Source organism: Cryptotermes secundus, unplaced genomic scaffold (assembly GCF_002891405.2).
Source record: "Cryptotermes secundus unplaced genomic scaffold, Csec_1.0 scaffold186, whole genome shotgun sequence".
Lineage (NCBI taxonomy): Eukaryota > Metazoa > Arthropoda > Insecta > Blattodea > Kalotermitidae > Cryptotermes > Cryptotermes secundus.
The window spans coordinates 1,357,633-1,382,822 of record NW_019727393.1 but is presented as its reverse complement, the minus strand read 5'-3'; the positions used below and the strand labels follow the sequence as shown (position 1 = coordinate 1,382,822).

At 41.2% G+C, this 25,190-nt stretch overlaps 2 protein-coding genes across 8 annotated transcripts in view; one reads left to right on the top strand and one right to left on the bottom strand.

Annotated features, from left to right (window-relative positions):
• The window catches only part of LOC111864651 (synaptogenesis protein syg-2), a 1,101,357-nt gene that overhangs the window by 617,437 nt on the left and 458,730 nt on the right, over positions 1 to 25,190 (bottom strand). For all 4 annotated transcript variants that reach the window (XM_023852046.2, XM_023852043.2, XM_023852044.2 and 1 more), the window contains one exon: positions 17,967 to 18,096. In XM_023852046.2, coding sequence (XP_023707814.1) covers positions 17,967 to 18,096 — 130 coding nt within the window. The remainder of the gene's footprint in view (positions 1 to 17,966; positions 18,097 to 25,190) is intronic.
• Positions 1 to 25,190, top strand: part of LOC111864654 — a 66,366-nt gene that overhangs the window by 6,676 nt on the left and 34,500 nt on the right. For all 4 annotated transcript variants that reach the window (XR_002842831.2, XR_004513045.1, XM_033751517.1 and 1 more), the window contains exon 2: positions 20,000 to 20,144. Coding sequence is in view for 2 of the 4 variants with exons in the window: in XM_033751517.1 (XP_033607408.1) it covers positions 20,000 to 20,144 (145 nt within the window). In the remaining 2 variants the exon portion in view is untranslated. The remainder of the gene's footprint in view (positions 1 to 19,999; positions 20,145 to 25,190) is intronic.

The following is a 25,190-nucleotide window of genomic DNA, read 5'->3' as shown; positions in this document are numbered from 1 at the left end:
GACGTTTCGGGGGAAAATATTTCGTCCATCTTTAGGGTTGACGGCTGTGCCAAACAAACAATAAGCAAGAAGAAATATTATCTTGGGCTGCTGTGAAAACCTCAGACCCGACAAAGAAAGAACGTCCTTTTATAAATTCCCGTATTCATCGTTATTCTTCATCTCCTTACAGATTCCGAGCTTCTTGGTATTGTGGTCAATAAATTAGAAGATGGGGCGATATGCTGGTAGCTAACTTTCAAGGCGAAGGAAAAAAAACAGCAGGAAAAGGTTTTGTTTTATTTACTGGAGCACATACAAAACATTGTGGTTTGTGTGCCTGAAAATGGATGGCGCTACTGCCCACACTCCTCATTTCCGCGTCCTTTTCTCTTGCTTTTTTCCAGTCTTTTTTTACGCGTGGCTTTGTTTTTTTATTATTCGAAAACTGCTTGCCAGTCTGTCCTACAAAAACAATGACGTATGTGGCCGAGTGACGGCTGCACACAACTGCGCTCCGAACAGAATGTAAGTCAAGGTTATCCCGGTCTTGGGTCACAAGAAACGAATTTGAGATACTTTATCACGATTAAAATTTCATACAGAAAAAGTGGCAGGTAGAGGAGGCGGCTTTCAGGTGCGAAGAGTAGCAAAGACCCGTGGAGGGCAGAGAAACACGGCTACTGGTTCAGGGATGTGGCGTGAGGACCTGCATGTCACCGGACCTCATAGATGCTGTACGAATCTTCAAGAAAGCCTGTAATTTTCTCTAGACACGCCACAACGAGAGCGAGCTGATGATTTTTCCTTAAATTACAAATTATATGGAATATTAATGTCCTTTAAATTTGACACTGTATCGTCTGGTAGATATCTACCAACGTTTAGGATGAATTTTCTACCTCCATCTTCAGAGTAGAGAAAAATCAGCGAGGATGAATAAGTACAGTAACAGTGAGAAGAGAGGATAAAGATGAGGCTGATAATGACCTAACTGGACAGACTTGGAGATAGAAAAAGATGCAAAACGTACAGTGAAAGTATAGAAAATTACAAAACAATATAATAAAATATCATATAAATAAAAATGTAATGAAGAGTGAAAATGAATTTAGAGCTCAGATGAAGCAAAAAGAATGAAACGGGAAAGCAGGAAAAATAATTAAAACAATGTGACGGTAAATATAACGGAATGTTTATATGGGAAGTAGATGGAGTAGGTGGAAGGAAAGGAAAAGTATAGAAGTTCTGCGAAGAGTCTCTGATCAAGGACCTTAGAAGGACAGTTTCCGGGGAGTCCCAGTGAGCATATTCTGGGTCCCACCCAACTTCCTATCCAATTGGCACTGGGGGCGCTTCCCCTGGAGGTAAAATGGAGGGGCGTGAAGCTGACTACTTACCTATAATTAGTCCCAAGGTCAAGAATACGTGGATCTACATATCCACTCACCAATACGCCTTCACGGCATAGAGCTTCATTAGTTAAGCACAGGAACAACATTACTTTTACCCACTGATCAGATGGATCAAGCAGGTCAATCCGAAATGTTGCTAAATATCTACCAGACTACACGGCGTCACACCTCAGAAGAAAACAATTTTCACAGTCTCCGTCTTAAGAACCTCAAACCTCACCACAAAAGTGTACTGGACACTGTCCATCTTCCCTCATAAATTGAAATTTTACGACGGTTTGCAAGCTGGATCTGTTTCCGTCATCCTGTTCAGTCACGTACATCGGACGAAGTTAGTTTCGAACGCTGGACAAGGAAAGAAGTTCTGAGTAGGAAGCATGTTTCTCTACGCCTGATTATGGAGGAAGAGCCCGTTTCCGAAACACCGTATAATTAAAATAACACAACTTTCATGCACCTTTACTGGAACCTCAAATCTCGCAGTTGAGTCATTATCAAGTCAATAAGGAACGCACTGGACCATTCCGATGGAGCCGGGATGGCTCAGTCGGTACAGCGACTGACTATGGGCTGGATGAAGCAGGGGTCGGAGTTCGAATCTCGGTAGGGCCAAGAAATTTCTCCTCTCCACGTCGCCCAGACCGACTTTGGGGGCCACACGGCCTTATATCCAGTGGGTACAGGCGGCTCTTTCCCCGGGGGTAAACCGGCAAGGGCGTGAAGCTGACCACTCATCTCCATCTAGTGACAAGGTCAAGAAAATGTGGATCTATACATCCACTCCCTTATACGCTTTAATGACGTAGTTATGAATTAATAACACGGAAATTTTAATATTATTATTATGTCTCTACAATCCTTTGTTGGTCCTTGGCCTCTTTATGAGTTTCTTTATCCTGTACACAGTCTAATTCCTTGGACGGAGGATCAGCTCATCACAAGGCCTCTACCTATACACAGAACAACACAAACACACAATACACGCACACAGGCAACCGTTCCTTGAACGGGATTCCACAATTAACAGGGAATGACGAAGGAACGGAAAGGAAATTCTGTTCCAGCCGTTCGTCCATGAAGTCACTCAGACAGAGCTGGTTAACTTAGCGATAACGCTCTTCAATCGCACTTGAAGGCTTCCGATTAGAATTTCAACCCGGACAACTGCTATTCTGCCTGAGGTACGAGTATTTTGTAGCCTTCCCCAGTTTGCAGCACATTGCGTCGCTTGAAACACAACTTTCTCCCTAATTATTTCCAATTCATCAGTCATATCGTCTAGATTCCAATAACATCATAAAATAAAGTCACCCGAGATTGAACCAGAGCCTCTGAGTTTAGAAGCCAGCTCCTAACAGGCTGAGCTAAGGCATGGCTAAATTGTGTTATTAGTTAAGAAATTTTTGAAAAAAAATGCAGTAAACTACGCTTGAATATTAATAGCGACCATTTGATGAGGTAAGTAAAACACAAAATACAAAGTCATGTTCCGGTCGTGGTAGCGCGGATGTAGCAATACTGAAGCTCTGTTATATCAATGCAGAACGGGAAGAGCTACAGCAATTCGTGGATCCCTCCATAACTATGTATGAATATTCGCCTAGCCAATCACACGTACAGCTGTCCTAACTGTAGTGAACTGTCACACATCATCTTCTGCCCGTTTTAAGTCTTGCCCTTTGTTCTCCGCTCGCAGCGCCACTACAGGAGCAACGAGTGGGTTTGCAAGATGATAATTACCAGGCTCGTCTTTGTGTCAGAACATCTACATCATCCACTGTCATTCTTAACACTTCATCTCTCCTTAACAATAATTTCACTTCCTTCCTACACTTGTCTGCCATTTTGTGGGTTATCTTAGAGCGCTCCTGAGTAGCTACACGATACAACGTAGAATGGGCGGATGACAGATGAATGATGAATTGCAAAGTGTTTGAAAGGACAACCTCGTGGCCTTGTCGGAGCACCTTCCAAGCATTTGGCGTGACCGACAGAACAAAATCGCGAACAATAGCCGGTGTCCTCACCGAGAATGGAAACACGCATATCCTGAATACGAGCTGCTATCAATATCGTTTTGATACGACCTATCCAACGTCACGAGGTGCACTTGCACCCAGTTATCCGTTTCTCTGTGCAATATACTGATGGCCTTCGCCAGCACAATAATTTTTTAATCCGATCCCAGTGGGACACATGGACATACTTCTTTTCTCTCACGGCTCTGTGGGTTACTTCTGAGCTACTAGTAACAGCTGTGACGTCATGATGTTACCCGTAGACCAGCCATACTAGGAATTGGGATAACGAGGTGTAATCGTTAGGGTAAGTGCTGACCGACCGAAAAACTGGATTTCTGAACGAGCCAAGAGCTGTTCCCATTTACCTGAGCGTCCTTAACGAATCCTGCGCTCGTCGAGCCCCACGTACAATGCGCAGTAGGGGTTTCTTCCGCGAAAATGTAATAGCCAACGCGTGCTGCACCGACCGCCCACTTCCACCTACTTCTGTGGAGTTAACCTCTGTATCCTCACGTCTTCATGGGGTGGCGCTTAACTAGGCACAGAGAAAACTTCCGCTGCTTATAACACTGCGCTACACCTCGAATTATCTGCGGCGTTGGAGCTTCACCAAACCGGTCGAGAGAATTCCACTTCATTCCACTGCTGCAATTACGGGCACAGAATATGGTTTCATTCATGCACACGGTTCCTACTCCACGGTTTACACGCTAATAAGAAGAACAGGGTTACCCAATTTGGGAGTGGCTGGGACTATTTCGAGGTGGCAGTGGGTCGGAAGATCTCCCACAAAAATATATATATCCTTAAAAGAGGTTAAATAGTTAGCTTTTACATGCGTGGCTGAACATTTTTCGAAAGTAAAATACATGAACACAACCCTATCAACAACTAGATAGAATGCGATATCCGAAACCCTGATTTTTCTAAAAATAATTGTGATGCATATGCCCACTGATAGGCAACGGCTAGTAAACGCATTCCCGAATCATATGCTCTCAACAATAGGACATCTGTTGCTAAGTAAAGAACAAATAAACATGCATTCCTGACAACAGAAGACGGTGTTTTCCGTGGTGCCAGTGCAGGGAAATTATAACAGGGCACAGTCACTTTTAGTTCAGATCAGAATTGAAGGAGTAAAACGGAATAAAACGACGTTCAGATGGAAGTCGGTATAGTTCCCGTGCAGTGTCCAGCCGGAAGAAGACAACTGTGTGTCAGATAGTGGTTTGTGAACTGTAGTAACCAGTTGTACAATGGTCTGATTCGTCTCGCTCATCTGGTTACAGGTCACTTGCAGCCTCTTGTGAACACGGTAATGAATCTTCAGGTTCAAACAATTGTGGGAATATCTTGAGGGGCCAAGCGATTGGCGACATATAAAGAAATTAGTTACGAACTCTTGTAACCCTTCTGTCTTTCCAACACTTACATAGTCACTTGAGTTAAGCTTTTTTTTTCCGACGAAATATCGAAATATGAGCAATAACTGCTGCACATGGGCAGAGCATGTTCTCTCAGAAAACTGCATGCTCCGAGTTGAGAGCTACAACATTTTTCCTTTGAAATGCTACTTCATTTCTGTATTTATGTATTACGACAAATATATAAATTCTTCTGTATTGTTAGGAGATCTCTGACTAATATGCACACAGCATACTCATAATACTTAATACGGAAGAAATGCAAATGCAGGTTTCAAAAAGCTCTTGCAGATATGCATTCCTCACGTAGGAATTATTATGTAATGTGAGTCTGGAACTGTTTATAAAAATAAAGATTTCCGAAATGAAAATAACAATCTAATTTCATTCACTCATTATATTATGCAACATCGTTTCCGTTACGTCTTGAAATATCGTGGACGAGGTTCCAAGGAAATAATAAATGCAACATGAATTTCGGTTGAGCATCTTCAAAAGAAGAAAAAAAAAGTTTTGGCACCGACAGAAGAAGAATATTAGGAAAGATCAGAGATAAACAAGACCTGAGTCTGCAGACTGCATTGGCGTAGATGAATGTGTAAATGAAGTGTAGGTTATTTGGGTTCAAAAAACTCAAAGTTTCTTGAGTCATAAATTATGTTTATGATGAAGCAACTGTAACAGTAAACTTAACAAAGCAGTACAATAAGAGTTATATATGAATTACATGGAAAATAATGGAGCAACATTCAAACAGAATTGCATCACAAATAATGCGTTTCAAACATTCATTAGCTGTATTCCATTAACAATTGATCAAATTATTTGTTCCATCAGAGGAGTCAAGGGAGTAATCATTCAACTCATTAACGAAAGTGTTTGTGCGGTAAACATTAGCAGAAAGGAGGAGGGAGAACGTGGGTCAACAACATGGAGCACTTCATCTGTTCCGCTTTTGTTATGATGAGGACGGCAGTCTAATTCAGTTGAGACCAGTGGCTGAATCTGTGCACAGAGGTTAATTTGATTGGTTATTAGCTATCATACGAAATTTTCAATATGATCTCGTTGAATTTTGGGAGTATATTCTACTTTTCCTTAAAATGCAGCGCGGTTATTATGCAATATGCCCCTAACAAAGCTTACCGCTAAGCAACATACGAAGCTGTGCCTGATCCACTACCTACAGATATGTTTTACTATTTCACTGCACATTATAAGATAGTTGGGCAAAGAGTCCTTCTTAAGAAGATGACAGTCGTTCAACTAATCAGGAATATTTTGCCTTTCATGTAATCCGAAATTGCATTATAATTTACAAAGGCCTCACTTGATCATACCTTGCTCCATTGGAATACAGTATACAGATTGAAATCGTATTTCTTTAAGTCCCTTATAAATTCTTTTCTCATACCTACACCTAGGCACCTTCCTTTAAGTTGTTCGCAATAAAATTTGTATTCATCATCTATCGTCATGCGTGCTACATTTTGCGTCAATCTCATCCGCCTTGATGTTATAACCCTACTAATATTACGAAAAGAGCAAAAATTTACTAAGTTCAGCATGAAAAATTTTCAATATACTGTTGCTTCCTCTGTCCCATATGTGAGAACTTTGTTCTCAAATATATTTAACTGTGTTCTTTCCTAGGGATCAGCAAACAAGTTCCACGCCCGCCATTTTGTGGCTTAATTTCCATGCTCTATTACGAAGGACAGAATTTTGGTAGGAAAATGTTACGAAATTTGGTACCAATGATATTTCGTTTTAATTTCACACGTTCATAGCCCCAGTGTGAAAAGTTTGCAAACTTACGCGTTGGAAATGACAATATCGTACTCAATTAAATATCCTGAAATGTTGGATAGCACCAAAACATCAATATTACACATCCTCTTTATGACAATGACTTGCAGAAATGGCAGCACGAGGATAAGAGCTTCTGGTTTCATGAACATGAGTAACAAAAACCTAGCAGTCATGTAAATCTTTAATTAGAATAGGAAATATATATATATATTGCAGTTCCGTATGAACATTATCTGTAAAAGTAAAAAACATGGCGACATGGTAAACGCCTGTTTACATAAATTATGATAAATTAAAGGTAGTAGGGATCCAAAGAAATTGTTCTTTACATAAAGACAATATATGTATTTCAAGCCATTGTCCTATAGGAACAATACAGGATCCTCTCACTGCTAATTCTACTGACACACTCTTGTGCTCTGTAGCCAAGGAAGGAAGAAAGCTATAAGCAATCTGTTGCCCCTTGGAATCATGTGAAGATTGTGGACTGGGATTAATTCTACCCGAGCTGTACACTACACATCTGATTTCTAAGTATGGAGTGCCGGTGCAATAAACATACAGTGTTATAAAAACTAGATTTACGGAAAATAATACTCATTCATATGCAATTAATGTTGTTTATAGCCTCTGACGAGAACGAGATTTAGGTCAATGAATTCTACTGTAGATAAAACCTCAGGTCTGAATTTGTGGTACAGTAACTGCTAAAACGTAATGTTAAGAAGTTCTGGAATCGAACTGCCAGCTAAAATTGTCGCTTTCAGATATTTAACTCAGAGAGTTAACGCAGATAGACACAAGACTGAAGACTGTAATTTGTTCTCGGCAGCATAATTAACTTATCTGTTCCCCTTTATATCCATACTGGCTCTGCCTGCAATTGAATTGATTCGGGGGGCGCATTCCTCGTGATCCAAGCGGCAGAAGTTTGAAGCCAACCACTGGTCCTCCAATTAATGCCGATACTCGTATACACAATGTGGAAGCTTTACATCGAAGCCCCAAACACACCTCGCATGACAGTGCATTCTGTGCAAATGTCAGACGGGCTTGATCTTCATGCGACCTATTGCTGTCGAGAGAAAAGCAATATCATTCTTACATTAAAAATTTGGAAAAAAAATTATCTATCAGGAATTGCTTTCTCTCTCTTCTCCTATTCTTCTTCGTTAGTTCACATCTCTCCTCTCCTCTCTTATCGGCAGTTCCCTTCTTTTATGTTCCGTTCCTTCGCTGCTGTCTTCACTTCTTCCCACTTGTTTCCTCCGTCGCAAACTTTGTCATCCAGCGAGCAAGTTAATGTAATAGCAGTGCGCTGGGCTTTTCTCGGGAAGTACTCGTTTCGAATCTTTGTCAAGATACTGAATATTCTGAAATGCTGTTCGCTGTTTCCCTCAGTCACCCCGGAAATTCCCGTATAGAACCTAGGTTAGGCCACGATCGAATTCTTCCAAATCATTTCCAATTTGTTATTCAAATAGCATTACACACTGCAACAGTGTATATAACCTCAGATGCTTTCAACGTCATAAACATAAACCACTAAATACGCACGCAGTCACAGGAGCAAGACACAACACAGAGCACAATACACACAGGAATGTAGGAAGAGCGCTCCCACAGAGGTGGATTGGCGTGATTCGCGTATTGAGATACGACGTAAGGATGACGAATCCTGAAAAGTTTTAATATTTAAAATCTATTATTATATATGACGAATATATATTTTAGTCATTTTAGTATGAAGACATCAGGGCATGCAATGCAGTAGTTAGACGTGCATAGAGAAAACGCACATGAAGACGGCACATTAGTGCTGAAACATGTAGTGCAAAAGAGAAGAGTAAGGTGAAAAAAGTGTACGCACTGTAAGACGGTTAGCATAAATCATGGACATGAGTCAGTGCAACAGGACGCTAAAATATAACACTATTTTTTACTTATTCTTCATGAAATTTATATTTTAATTCGCGCCGAATTCGGAAAAATAGGGTGAATTAATTGCGTTAGATATTTGCAACAAATATTAACATGAACTTCAAAATTCCATTCCAGCAACAGAAATGAACACAATGAACTACATCTAATGTTCCTGTGAAAACGCTTGTGTGCTTTGGGTTGCCTGTCTCATGAGGCATGGAGCACGTTCCCGGCAGACACGCGCTTTCCCCTCGGAACGAAACGAAAACCTCAATCAAGTGAGCCGGCGGCGACAGAACTGTGATTAGATTTGTTAACATGGGCGTAAAAGTTACACGCTGCGCGCGCAATGTTGGGCACTCGTAGCGCCTTGGGATGTAGCCGGCACGAAATTAGTTCACCGATTCCATGACATGGAGCCACCATCTGATGGAAGACCACACATGCACCGTTGTGTAGCACTGAACAGCTAGGGCTGCACTATTTTTCCTGATGTAGGTGACAATGAAATGTGAAGACTTATGTAAGGTCAAGCTGAGTACTAATGTTCATTCAATGAATACGGGTCTGTAGCTTTGGTTACTTTCCAACTGAGTACTAACTCACAAGGAATAGCTGATTGTGAATTTATAGTTATTTATTGTAACGGAATAGCATTATTAAGTTCATCAAAAGTGAGGCACCTCTGGGACTGCGTACATCACTTCCCATAATCATATCAACAACATCTGGTTCCCTCTAAAATAATTAAAAAAACGTAGAACGTAGCACATGATTTCTTCTGCAGGACGAGCCTATTAAGTGTACACTGCACAATCTTACAATAAGCTTTGCATTTATTGCAGTTAAAAATGTTGTACATCAGAGCTAATCACTTTGCATACACAACGTTTCAAAGTCATATACATTCTCTACTCGTATTACTCTTGGTCAAAGTTTGTAGATATTAGTGACGGTAGTAATATCCGGAGCGTTTATCCTTTCGTACGGTATTATTATTATTATTGGAGGGGGTGGGTTTCCCCATGCACCGCGACTAATAGTCTATTGTACGTCCCCATTTGATATTCTACCAGTCGCCATACCCTACCGGTACTGGTGCGTGCTATCTGCCCCGTTCAGCCAACGAGGTCGGCCCTCGGTACCTTGATACTTTCCCCATCTACCAGAGGCATTGGAAACTACTTGGGTGGGAAACCTGCCTAATTTTGCTCAGAGGTCTCCTAGAGACATGAGGATCTTTACGTGCCGTAAATCTACGACATGGGACCCACGGCTTAAAGTCCCTCCCGGAGGACTTCTTCCCTGAATTTTTCCGCCATTAAAAATTCCACGACCTCCGGTGGGTTTGAACCCGCGTACCTTGAGTCATGAGGTGGGAACGTTACCCCTAGACTACGGAGGCCGCTTTTCGTACGGTAAGCCGTCATTGAGGAAAGGATATGAATTGTGTTTTGGCTTTAGGTAATGTAGATTTAACACTGGTCTAAAGAACAATACAAACGTTGTTATCACTACATAATACATTGTTAGAATTAAAAATTTTGGAAACAAATTTACAAGATGAATGGCGAAAAGTATTTCGGTGGCCTATAAAAGTAAACAGAACATATCGAAAATACTATAAAGAGAAACCATTTGGACAACGTTTAGATATATGAGGCCTACTGGTTTCTGCAACGCAGACATAATGGAAAGAAACATACTTCCGAAAAACTTAAATTGTTTTAAACCAGACGAATGGAGAACCCAGAGAAGACCTTTAAGACAGAAATGGACAAAGGAGAACTCAATAATACGCATAACAAAAATGCAAGCTCCCCTGAATACTGGATAGTAATGATGATGATTCAGTACCAATTCTTAATGTTGACAAAAATACATAACCATGCCTGCCACGTTCCAAGTCACCATCTGGTGACATACGTGAGATTCGATTTACTACCGTAATGTGATCCTTCAGTTTCTGGGCGGTATGGCGGTGAATAGCATACATGTTACACATGAGATACTGATGCTGTCAAGACAGGCGAACGTGGTGACCAAGGAATGTCGCCAAATCGTACAATTAATCAGTATGGAATCTGTATCCTAAGAAAAATCATGCTTTACGATGCCGTGTGGGCCTTCGCACCATCTTCTTGACAACATAATTTTCGCAGTTTTGCTTTATCCTCCTCAGTTTCGTTGACAAAAATGTTTGCAACATCGGGCAATAGCATCTAGATTCCAAGGCAACGGTCTGGTTGTTTTGCTCAAGCAAATAACTCCCGATCACAATAAACGCGGAAAGGCAATGCACAACTCTTACTTTTTTAACTAGGGATACGTTTCACATAGATCTACACAGGATTGTTATTGCTCCAATACCTGATGTTCTCTTTGTTTACATAACTGGACAAGTGGAAGTGGGTCTCACCTTAAGTCATTACAATAACCAGAAACTCTTCATCGTTGCCCACAAGTCCACAAACATTTTACAGACATTCACACGAGGTTTCACCTGTTCTTTTGGTTCGTGGGGTATGTGAATTTTGTATGGATGAAAACTCAAATCTTCGTGAAGGATTCTTCAGCCGGATCTCATTGACAACCGCTGAGCGAGTTGGACCCTGCTGAATTACTGTTCTCTCTCGTTCAGCATTCTCTGTTGTCCAGGCCCAAGAGACTTGCCTCAATGCACCACCACGTATGCCGAAATCGCCTTCAAGTGGCACTAAGCGATGGAATTATGTTAGGCCCTGGAATATTAAAACTCAGTGGAGAACGTCTTTGTGTCTGAACAACAGACCTAGTTTCAAAATAAGTTCTCAGAGCGAAAACGCGACGATTCACTGTCCTGACCTCCATGACTAGCAAACTACATACTAAGGCGTGTGTGTGTGTGTCACAACAATCCCTTTCCCCATTCAAACCAGTCGCTGAAGGCAGCGATGTGAATTGCGTCATATCACCGCACCCTTCCTACAAGAACCCAAGATTAAACATTTGTAAATCTCTAAATTTCATTCCAAGAACTTAGATTGAGTGTGTTTTAAAACGAAGTGATGTGGAGAATATTTAGAAGGAAGACAGCAGGCGTAACAACAACTTGAGGATCTCATCGTGAAATATTTATATTGTGGCTCAATAGCGACAAAAGAAATGGATGGGATTGCTATAAAATTATATTTGTTGGCCATCTGAATAATTGTTTGCTCCTCAAGAAGATCTGCGCGGATGGAGGTAGAAACGGAAATCTCTACTCACCACTTTGTGTAACTATCGCTTTCGACAGAAATTCGTAATCATCGGCCGTATAGCACGAAAAACGATGGCACATAATAAAATAAAATTCCTTACAGTCGCATAAAAGACTACAAGAGATGGAAGAAGTTGTACAGATGAGATTGTAACCAGTGTTGGTGCTCTTACTTGTATTATGATAATGAGTATTATACTCGTATTCTTCTCTGTGCCTAAGTCGTGTTTCCTATATTGAACACGTGCTTTCATAAATATACACCTCATTGTATTAACCTCGAATGTATGTGTACCTTATATAAAACAAATAAATTCTGCGTTGTTTTCAATGTTATCATATCAGAATAACTGCTTCAGTTTACGCTTGTTCTTGCCAAACGTGCGAAAGCAGTCTCCGTACTTTCCGTCGTTTCCAGGTTGTAATATTACCATGTTTCATCCTTTGTTACTATACTTCGTTAATGTCATATAAAATATTCAAAATTAGTTTCAACATTTATTTTTGTTATGAAATTAAGTTAAATTTCAATTTAATTAACGCTTTAATATTCATATGATTCGGTTAAAATTTCACGTCTGCTTTTCGCTATATATGTGGATGGGTTTAATTAATGTTAATTATAAAATGTAAGTGTCCTAGCTTTGGGAAAAAATTAATTTAAATAACTTACGGTGATGTACGAGAGCCCGGATAGCTCAGTCGATATAGAAGCTGGCTAAGGGCTGGACGACCGAGGGATAGGGTAAAGAATTTTCTTTTCTTCATTTCGTTCAGACCGGCCCTGGAGCCCACCCACCACCTATCCAGTGGGTACAGGGGGTAAAGCGGCAGGGGTATAAAGCTGACCACTAGCCTTCAGCTAGTGCCGAGGTCAAGGAAATGTGGATCTATACATCCATTTCCCCATACGCCTTCATGGCCTAGTGCTTAATTATTTAAGCCCAGGGCCAACTTTACCTTCTATGGTGATATATAAATAATTCATTATTATATGGTCTCCTTCCAAATATGATTGCAAATTCTCATGAATTTCAACAAATTAATTAGGAACATTATATGTTGTCATCTATTCGCTATTATCGTTACTATAACACGAACATGGACTGCAGTGACAGTTTTACATTACTACCTGTCACTGGCATGAAACATGGTTCTTTGTATGCCACGCAGCTGATGATGGCTTTAGGACGAAATCAAAACGTATTATGCTAATTGACAGCACAGAGTGAGATGTGATGAACAGTTAAATACTGCATTACAGCAACGGTAGGGACTGAATGACTGAACTAAATCTCGGTTATTATGTAACCATTCTCAGGAATTACAGTCAATATAAATTACGTTATCACAGTGGCCGGGCAGTCTAAGGTATGAAGTGTCTTGGTCCGATTGAAGACTGAGATCGTGGGTTAGAATCCCACTAGTGACATAGATGTCTGCGTGCGTTTATTCTGTGTTTGTGTTGTTTGTTTATGTAGCGGCCTTGCGACGGACTGATCTCCCGTCCAAGGAGTCATACGAACTATGTATAGATTAAGATATTGAAAAAGAGGTCAAGTTTCACAATGACTGTAGAGCCGTAGATATACAAATTATATTAATTAAGGACAATTATAAGTAAGGAGTAAGCAGTTAATCAGACTTTTGCATTCAGAAAGTGGTATGAGCTCATTCTTGCTGTGCGGAAAGGTTGCGGCATTCGCTTCCAGGAAATGTAGCTGTTCCAGCTGGGGCGGCATAACTTTGGAAATCTGAGAATTGACAGCCAGTGCAAGCTACAAATTAAGAGTAGGCGGGCCAGAGACCCAAGCCCAGCTGATCATGTATCAATGAGTTCCAATCTATATTCCCCACTGAACGGACGAAATACATCGTAAGTTGAGGCACCAGCTAAACTATTAATGTCAAAACTATATTACATCTATATCACGCGTCTCCAAGCAGCTTATTACATGTACACAAGTCTAGAATATCCTCGTACCGCTATGTCCGCTGGAATATAACAAATTGCAGCAACTGACTTGATGATACGGAATATCACATGAAAAGTTTTAAATCTTATTTTTACGCCATAACTTTCATTTTATAATAAGTTTATAGTAGCTTATTGTAGTTTTTACCATTTATTTTATAATGTAATAATTATCAAGTATCCAGCTTCGCTATCGCAATTGCAGTTCAGTAGTGTGTGAATACGGTAATCATGTGTTTGCCTGATGATGGCTTTAATAGCCGAAACATGTAACTAAGCTAATTTTAGCCTCGACCACTGTACTGTTGTGTTTGCGACGGACTATAATAGAGAATTGTGTGTATCAAGGTATTGTCACAAGTGCCGTTGAGACAATAAGGGCTCAAAGTCGCGCAGCATGTCTATGTCATTGGGAACTGTAAAATTCTGGTGAACTCCCAGATTTCACACTGGGCAAATAAGGCCTGTTTCAGGGAGGAGCTTCCTTTTGGAAGTTTGGGCTCGAAGAAGCTCGCTACTTTGGAGTGCTTCTTCACCAAAAGGGTCGTCCTCAAACTTCAGAAGTGTACGGGTGCAAAATTGTTTCACGTTGTGTGCACTGTTAAGTTTTATGCCAGTTCACTTAGTAAAAGTAAGTTACCGGAAATTCAAGTTACACAAAAATAAACATAGTGTAAGAAGTGGTCAGTTAAGCAAGTGAAATAACTATTTCGGTACTAAACGCAAAGTAAATAATAATTAAAATCTTGGGCGAAACTGAAATGAGGTCCGTGAAAATTGTTAGCATAAGTTTCTTCCTGTCCTACCGGAGCGAGGCCCGATACACCCTGAGCCTAGAGATCAGCTCTACCAACCACTCAGCAGAGCGGCTGGCTCAAACATCTCACCTGAGCACACACTACCTCGAATGTAAGCTACTCACGGGCGCTTACTGGCGCTCAACAACCCTTCCCTACCTTCATAAATACCTACCAGTTCCACAAGGAGGTGCGTAAGGTGGCCGCAGCGACAATCAAGAAGAGATTGAGAGGTAACAGCCGTGTAAGGTGGGAATCACCATAAAAGCATAGAGCAGTTGCAGCGTTGACGCTACGAACAAAGATGGGTCTGTTATATAAAAAGGCCGCCACAGCGGGGGCCGTCATGGAGGTGGCACCACAACTTAGAGCGGTTACAGAGAATTGATGCATCAACGTGGAACGATCGCAATTCTGACCGAAGATTCAGTGTCGATAACAACAGGGAAGGATTTGAAGGTAGACAAAATAAGAAAATAAACAGAAGGAAGAATGTAAGGAATACAAAGAGATAAGCAAATAAAACGATAATAAGAAAGACAGGAAAAAAAGAAACAAAGAGACTACAGGCAGAATGTAACATAAATACATTTTTTGTAGGATTTGAGACTCTCATAGCGGTGGTTATGAAGGTTTCTGTCTTCTGGAATATAATTCCGTGTAGTGCGCGGAAAATTAAACCGACTTAGAACATGGCGCTTTCATCCTCAGTATAAGACTAGCAAGCAGCCAGCATGAAGCAGGTAGCAACCATAGCCTGAAGTCTTCAGTGATTTTACCACTGCCTTATTACAAGAACACAATGACTGCCACTGTTTGCTGTATTGCAAGAGACATCAACCTGCATCGGTGTTCTCTGTGAGGTAAGAACCGAGTTCTTAAAGCTAGTCGCAGAACTTAAAAGAGCCATACGACATTTCCGAAATTCTGTCTCATCTGCGTGAGTGGGAGGTTCCCTGACGTTCATACTCCCAAAAATATTGAACAACACATAATACAAAAAATATTTTAAAAAGGGGGATGAAGCTGTAGCGTAAATTGCTGTTCATTTACTGTACTGAGGACGTGAAAAGAAATGCCATGGATTCATTCCCACTCATCGCTTCCAACGTTACCCTCGGGTTGATGCAATCCCAAATACACTGCACTTCCTTATATTCCTCAATTTAATTAGGCTCCAGACCCCTTGCGCAATCGAAAATTTCAATGTAATCACTAACAAAATGCTTGGATATGAAACTAAAGAAACTAGACCAAACATGTTTATGGGTAATAGTAATAAATAAATATTAAGCTAGGACATGAGATCAACAGTTTGTGACAAGAAGGCTCAAAGCCAGAATTCTGGAACGAGAAGAAATATGGGTTGCTCGGTTACGGCACGGTAAACACACGATGGCGCTAGTAAGCGAGCATTGGTTGCTATGAAGCAGTCGGTAACCGTCGCGTAGCAGTAGCAACAGTTATGAGCAACAATAGAGGCACTGTTATAAGCCGTGTTTCCAGTCAAGGCTACATATCGGGGAAGGAAACAGTCAGTAGTAAGTAATACCGTGTGAAGGCGGATTCGAATACCTCCAGCATAGCCTTGTGAGTCGTAGGAGGTGACGAGAAGAGAACCAAGGGCCTCGACGTATAACTGGGTCACCGGGCTCCTGGAGGATATAAATACGGGGACCTGGCTCTCTAGGTTAGGAGAGTCTCGAATCTGAGACAGTAGAATATGGTATTGAGTCCAGTGGGACTCGGACTCGAGAATGACTGTGCTGGCGAGGGTCAGCAGCAATTGTAAATGACAGACCCACCTTTCGTCACTATAACCGCAAGTGTTCGTTTAAAAAAATTATTGGTCGTGACTCTCAAGGGACTTGGCGTCAAGATGAACTGATTGGCGGTAAACCTCCAATCGTAAAGTAACTGACTCTGACTCTGACAGTGGTGAGTGGTTATCAGTCGAGAATGTAGACTATTGGTATTAGTCAGTGGCGAACACACAGCTAGGAGGCAGACAATTGCAGACAATTGCCAGGGGTTGCGGCTATGAAGCGGTGTTGACGAGGTGAATAGTTTCTTGGAGTTATCGCCTTCAGTTAGGGCGAAAGCTGAGGAGTCTACGGTGTTGGAAGTAAATGCCAGGCAGCGCATAGGGAAGACAAAGGAGACTTAGTGCGTGCCATAGTGAACTGTTATGTGCCTAAATCAATGAAACTATTGTAGTTACTTGTAGTTAACATTTGTAAGAGTCCAATAAATGTAATTACAGATGCAAACTCCGTCTATAGTCAATAAATACGTGACAATATTCTGAGAAGTTTGATATGAGTATTACGTAAATTTGAAGGTAGATGCAATGAACCGATATGGACCACAAAAGAGTGAAGATCAAAGATGAGGTCCATTTTCAGACATATAATCGCGTGTAGTTCGTTGAAAAATCAACCGATAATTTGGAGGAATATGTTGTCTCTACTCATAGATCTTCTTGCTTAGCGTAATTCTCGAAGCTGAAAAAGGACGCCACATGCTCCGAACCTCGGTTGATTTTTAACGGATTACACGGTGATACATCCCACAACTCTTCAGAACTACATTCTACAGGCATTCATCATACTGTGATTTCTTACAACATATTTATTTATTCCTCCATTGTAGAGTAGACTGTAAATTGCTAGAAACAATAAAAAAAAATTCATCATACTCAGCTTCCGCCCTGGATGCGGCCTCAATTCAAAATTCCTGGAAGTTATAGACTATGACACTAAGGTTACGATAGTGACCGGAACACGGACTGGGGGCAGGAGAATCGAGATCCATTCCCGGTAGGAGCAGAGATTATTATTTTCACCGACGAGTTCAGGCCCGTTACAGGGCCAATTTACACCTCTTATTCAAATATCAATGGAGCTTCTTTCCCCGGATGTCAAAAGTTTGGAGCGTGAACCTTAAGGTTAAGAATCTGTGGCGCTAAACGTCCACTGCCGGTCACGGTAGCCGAGCGGTCTGAGGCATGTACTGTCTTCGCTCGCTTGGAAACCGGGATCGTGGGTTCGAATCCCACTCAGGGCAAGGATGTTTAGTTTGTGTGTGTGCGTTTTTCTGTGTTTGTGTACAGGTAGAGGCCTTGCGACGAGCTGATCACCCGCCCAAGGAGTCCTACCGTATGTGTAAGATCAAGAAAAACCGAAGTGAACGGAGAAGTTCATGGAGGTAGGCCTAGGCCCACTGGGGGTGTAGTGCCATGGGAAAAAAAGTCTACTCTCGCACACGTCATGGCCCGGCACGTATTGATCAATGATCATTGAATGATAAATATTCCCTCTGATGCCTGAAGCTGTAAATGAAAGCTCACATGCTGCATATTGTTTCGGTTACTAACCTGTAGATGGGGGTGCCGAGATCCTCACGGTACCACAGCACTAGAAGAACAGCGTCGCCGCTGTCCGTTGTTATGTCGCATGGCAGATATACGGCGTCTCCTGCAACGGCCGTCACGTGGAACAGTGGGACTGAAACACAAACCACGTGACATGACACTAAAGCCGAGAGACAACATGCTGAAGCTTCGTGTGCATACACAAATATTGCACATCAATACATACGTCGGATTGGTCGACAAAAATAAATAAAGAGACGCTGCCAAATAACATTTGTCAGGCATCAAATACAAATAGTGCGACGCTGCCACTTATAAATCTTTGGATGTTTATGTTTCATGTACCAGCGTTGCTTCAGAGTACACCATTAGAGATGTCGCAGAATATCAGCTTCTGGTGCATCTAAATTTGAGGGGTTAAAAAGCTCCTCAGTTAGCCTCGAGAGGCTGAGTGGACACTGTACCAGACTCACTACTACTCAGAAAATCTGGTAGTGCCGGGAATCAAACCCGGACCTCTGGATCTGTAGCCAGAAACTCTGACTAGTGTCCATAAATGGACTGTCTGCTATACGGCTCAGGAACCTGCCAAGTATAAGAAGTTGTACACACAAACTAAGTAAAAAGAAATTAAATTCCTGGGATCCTTACTACAGTTCAATTTAGAATTCATCTATCCGTTTGTTTTCTAGAAATGTAAAGATTAAAGCATACTAATTTAATTTTACCTGTCATTTTGGGTGTAATAAACAAAGAACTTTGACTGAGAGAGGCTTAGATCGGAGCGCTGAGGCTAACATTTGGGGCTAGAGAAGACAGAAACTCGCAGGACGATGAAGCACAACGAAGAGCGTTAAGATTTTAAATCTTCAATAAGAAAATTGCATTAGCAGAGACAGAGGCATCTGCGCCACAAAAGGAAGAGTGGAAGAATAATTAAAATGTTTTTCCGGAAATTTTGAAAACAATGAGACAAGCTGAGAAATCTTGAAGTAGATTAGAGGAAAATACTGAAATTGGTTTTCTGACTGTGGATTTAATTAATACGGCTCAGGATAGGGTACCATGGCAAACCTGTTATCGCGGTAAGGAACCTTCGGCTTCCATGAAAGACCAATGGAGCAAATATAAGATTTTTCAGAATTAATCTGTTCATTGAAGTTAGTTGAGGGACATGTAATCATTAATTAATTCAAATAATGTTAAAATATTAAACATATGGTGGTGTCGAATTTTTTCGCATTTTAATACTTAATTTAACTGAGATGCAGTCGTAAATAAGATGCCCTTGCATTATGTACGTAATGTTTCAGTTAAATGCAGCCTTATTTGGGGAGGTTGTGGTGCTACCTCTCTCACATCACAAGCATAGTCTCAATAGTTAGCATACAGTACCATCAGTTTGCTTTAACGGCACAACTCGTAGTTCTGTAGGTTGGGCAACTGAGCGCTGCTGTAAACGGGCAAAATTAGTTCTGACTTAGGGGTCTTGTGCCGTCTAAGTGCAAAGTCGTCCCGGTCACGGTAGCCAAGCGGTCTAAGGCATGTACTGTCTTCGCTCGCTTGAAAACCGGGATCGTGGGTTCGAATACCATTCAGGGCATGGATGTTTAGTTTGTGTGTATGCGTTTTTCTGTGTTTGTGTACAGGTAGACCCTTGCGACGAGCTGATCACCCGCCCAAGGAGTCCTATTGAATGTGTAAGATCTAGAAAAACCGAAGTGAAAGGAGAAGTTTGTATTCTTTTGTTGGTCATTACATGTTTCTGCCTAACTGGCCATCTTCATGTGTACAGGTTATGGTAAAGGATTCTGCTGCTCACTGTAATGCGGTTTTCTTTCCTCCTACTGTATTTGTCTCTGATTATTTTGGTTATATGTGTCACCATAACTTTTATTTGGGTGTCATTGCGTAGCACGTGGTTGCTTTTCCGTAATGTGTGATGCATTTTGTTAGAACTTTCTAAAGATATATGTTTATATTTAGTTACTGTATATATGACGTTACTTACGGTTTTGTTTTGTTTTGTTTGTTAGTTGTGACAAAATTGTTGATCAGAGCTAACTCCGGAAACATTTCAACCCACTTCCAATTTTTCATTGTGGTTGTGCCACTCGACAGCCCGGGTTCCAATCCTGGGTCATTCCGTGTAGGACTTATGGTGGACAATTTGGCAATGAGGTAAGTTTTCTCCGAGTACCTTGGCTCTCTCTGCCAGTTCTCATTCAACTAATCTCTCCACCTCTCCCTTACCGTTCGCCGTGCAAAATGGGCTATTCACGGCCAGATTACCAAACAATTCATTCCAATCCCATCCCCAGAACACTGAATGTTTACTAATAATGTGAGGCCACTTGTAAACATAGTAGAAGATATTCGGTGTTACACATGGCGAGGAAGTTTATGAACAGCTGGACGACCATGCGCTTCTAAAATAGGATTTATTTTTCTTGGAGTTTCTTACTTTACTCTCGTCTCAAAGGGGAAGAAGAAATATTTGTACAGATGTGATATAGGAACTGAGATTATTACTCAGTGAGTAGCTTCGCATGCGGCTAAGATGCTCAAACGAAAAGGGTTAGGTTGGCGAAACATGTAGCAAAAACAGATGAAAATATCTGTAAAACTATATTTGCAGAAACATCAGAGGACATATGATTCAAGTGGCTGTGCGTTAGTATGAGGATAGCTGGACTGCTTCGGAGCGTGGTCAACGCGACAGGGTGATGAAGAGTTCTGTTAAACTGAAGAATATACAAATAAAAATTAGTAGCACTCCTATGTCTAACTCACGCCCTTATTGAGGAGTTGGCTAAATGGTACCTGAAGTTACAAGCTACTGACAGGCTCATAGATATAGAAATATGGAAGAAAATCAATGTAACAGAAATATTAAACAAATCTGACTAGATTGAAACATGAAAGGAACTACAGACACCAAGTAACTAGCTGAAGAGAACTTATTCTTCTGCCTTAAAAAGTTTACAGTATTACATTAAACTTAATTAATTTCTTTACAGAAGATCGCTGTTGGACTGAGCCAATTTAATTCTTACGACTATTTCACTATGAAAAATATTAACTTGTGTGATATGATGCCGCGTAGTCCGGCAGCAGTTCATCGCGCATTTCAGAGGAACTGTGAATTCGTATCCTACTCCATTTCTCCTAGCCCGGAAATTAGTACTGTTCAAGGTCACTGCTGTGAGAAACTGAAATCGAACTTTCTTCTTTTCGATTTATTTCAATACTACCGTCCCATGTAGAATTGTCATTCAGCTCCGCTCTTCCCTCTCTACGGCAAAACTAAGCCAAACAGCAAGCGCACTGCAGGCAACGTCACACCTACATCCTGTTCGCATCCAGCAACGTACGCGCGCAAGCGGAATACAAGGACCACTGATACATGAAGAAGTTGTATAGTGAGCACCACTGCAAAGCTATTTAATAATTTTAATAAATTTGTCTCAGTGTTCCATGTAAAAACATGTTTATACATCAGATATATGACGATGGGCAATCTGTAATACAGTTAAAATTCACACATTCATTTAGTACAGGTTTAATGAAATTCTTGAGGGGCTATGCTACAAGCCGGACGGTCGCGGGTTCAAGTCCAAATGAGGTCATTGGATTTTTTTCAATTGACCTAATCCTTCCAGCCGCACTATGGCCCTGGGATCGACTAAGGCTCTAACAGAAATGAGTACCAGAAATTAATTAAATAATTTTCCTGGGGAGTAAAGCGCGGCCGGCGCGTAAGGCTGACAACCTTACCGCCATCTTTGAGCCGATTGTCTAGAAAATGTGGGACCCTCAACGTCTCACAACCCTTTGGGCCTTCACGGCCTGTTACAGGGATACCTTAATTTTTTTTTTTTACTAATGAAATTCATCACTTGCGTAAACATGTAACCTACACGTGACGAATTTAAGGTTATTGTTTGTCGGAAGTATATGTAAAGCATATCTGAAAACTAAACCAAATTATGTTCCCGCAGCTGAAGCACTGCAGGGTGCTTCCAGTGTACAAACACCCGAAGGCAAAGGATCATTTCCCGGCTGCCAAGCTCTTTCCGCGCGCTGACTGAGTACAGTACACGCCAGCACGTGAAGTATTGATCTACTGTGTAGCAATACGGGTTCCCCTGTAGCCACGAGAGCTGCCGCCTCTTGCCGAAACAGGAGTGACGTAATCCAGAGATGTTAAGGAGAGATTGGGGTGTTAAAACTTTATCTCCCTTTGTCACTCCAAGACAGAGTTGTACAAGGTGTTAGCAACTAACCCAAATAGCTATCCAAAATTAAATTACCAAGGTTTTGTTAAATTTAAACTGAATTATTTAGGGTTGCAACCTTTCGTGGTTTTCAATGTTCTTCAGAATATAACGCTTTCACCTACTCGCCGTTCTCTGCATGCAATACCAGTTTATTCTCCAATCCTCTGATCCTTCCTTTTCAACTTCCCGTTGATATACACGTACTGTTACTGCTCCTCCTTCACACCCTCTCCTTATTCTTTCCCTTCCTTCCCCCTTTATTTGTCTCCTTTCTACCTACTATACCCCAACAAAGACAACTGTCTAGGTGGATAGAAAAACATGACAAAGCTCTCAGCGTGTAAAGTAATAGGGTGAGTGAAGGGGTGAGGGGTGGCGTGGTGGTCCCTGATTGTCTCACCTTCTGGGTGTTGAAAAATTGTACAATTCTCCTTTTTGTGGTCTCCTCTTATACCAACTCCTGAATTCCTCGTTTCCATGGTACATGTACGTTCTTCGCCATGTTCAGAAAACATTAATTTTTATGTGTAATGAACATACTTCCTCCATATGTATTTATACACGGGCCAAACCACGTACATATTTATGTAACGATATGTGCACATAGTGTGCGTGCATATATCTTGAACGTCTGTTACGTTCTCGGCAAAAGCCTATACAGAATGAGGACAAATGAGTGGGTACATATTTGCATTCCGCACCTGAATATACACACACCGTTTAATTCTTGCCACGTGTTGGTTCATTTCGTAACAAATAACTTAACTGCCGATCACAGTGGCCACGCGTTCTGAGGCATGAACTCTCTTCGTTCACTCGAACTCTGGGATCGTGGGTTCCAGTCCTTCTCAAGGCATGGTTGTCTCTGTGCGTTTATTTTGTGTTGTTCTGTGTGTAGATAGTGGCCTTGTGATGGGCTGATCCGAGGAGTCCTACCGACTGTATATGTGTACAGGATTAAGAAACCGAAAAAAAGCGGCCAAGATCCGAAAAAGGGCTGTAGATAGACAGATAGATAGATAGGTAGGTAGACAGACTGACAGATAAATAGATAGATAGGCAGACCGATAGATAGATAGATAGATAGATAGGTACACAGACTGACAGATAAATAGATAGGCAGACCGATAGATAGATAGACAGATAAATAGATAGGCAGACCGATAGATAGATAGATAGATAGATAGATAGATAGATAGATAGACAGAACCTCTCTCTCTACAATTCAATTTAACGTTATCACCGCATCCAATACAGTATCTATGAAGTGGACTTTTGCTTTGAGGCTATCCGATGCAAAATGGTATCTCTCCCTGAGAAGCTCTTAAGAACTGCAGAAATATACATCTCGATAACACTGTTATGAAACACCCTGTACGAGGTAACGAATGAAGCGAGGCGCGGGGACGGTGATTGGTTTCTTACAGGGATTGATTTTCTTTTTCTGATTGCTGCTTCTGTTGCTACATCGGACGTAATGTTGTGGAAGCAGTGACAGATGGTGACCTGATAGAATCGATCTATCACCGTTGTCCTGGTGGTGGGAGTGCCAGTTTTATGGACTATAACCTACATGTAAGTAGGTGCTACTTGGCTGTACCGGCAGACAAAGTAGCGCGGCTTCTTGATTTCATTTTTACTGTTTATTTACGGTCGTCCTACAATCTGATGTTTCATTTGAAGGAGTACGAATGGTAGCATGCAGCATGTAACATAGGAGGCTGAGAGTACAGAAGCCAGAGAGAAGGGAGAAACTAGTTTATGGACGCCATCAAGTTACGTTGTAACAAATATCCGAATCCACATAAAAACACGTAATATATTTCTTCTGTATTACAGAATGTAAATGAGGTTGCAATGATAAAAATTATCATTCACTATGCAAATATTATATTCAATGTTTTAAATATCTCGAACTGCCATGCGAAACCTATAAAACACTTGTTCTTAGAGTTTAATTTAATCTTTAGTCATCAACAAAACGTGATCATGAGAGATGGATAAGTAAGATTAGGAAGAAAACAGTCTTTCACAATACTAGACCACAATTCGTGTTGCAAGACTCTGTAAGCTCATACCAAACCTCAGACTACTTATCCGGTGCCTTTTTTTTTATTGCTAGTGGGGTGGGACTAAGTCCCTTGTACTGCGGCCACTTCTGGCCTATTGTACCAGCCCCAGATGATAGGTGAGAGTGATTGTGGAGCAATTGTTGGAATGAAGATTGGCAGGGGAAACCGAAGTACTCGGAGAAAACCTGCCCCAGTGCCACTTTGTCCACCACAAGTCCCACTTGACCAGACCCCGGATCGAACCTGGGCCGCCGCGGTGGGAAGCCAGCGACTAACCGCTTGAGCTATGGCGCGGCCCTCTCCGGTGCCTTATTACAGAGCCGATATGTGTCTTCTAAATACACGCAAAAGACAGACATTGCCGCACACACCAAGTTACTGTGGCTCCTCAAATATAATCAGTCACTCAAAGGCAAAAAGCTATTCCGAAACATCTTTGAAAGTTACAGAATTTTAAATATGTTCGTAAATAAGATTTCAAGACATAACATAAAAATATTGCCGATATTGTCCTTGCGCACATGTTATTATTGCTTTCCGTGAACTATTTTAAGTTGTATGTGGCATTAAATAACTGACTCATAAATTAATTATAAATGTTATAACTATTTATTTTAAATATATTTTCATTATATTACTTTATAGAAGCAGTCTCATCGCTTGTTGACACAGAGGCTTATAAATGCTGACCCTAAATGGGAGATCTGACTTTGTATTGGTGCATTCTGATTCTGTTACATCATAAAGATAATTATTTTACGACACTTGTAGCAGTCAAATCCTCATGCTACGCTAATAAGTTTATTTTCGATTGCTAAATGTTTGGGAGAATGACAGGTCACACTGTCACTTTTGTGCAACTTTTATGCATGAGT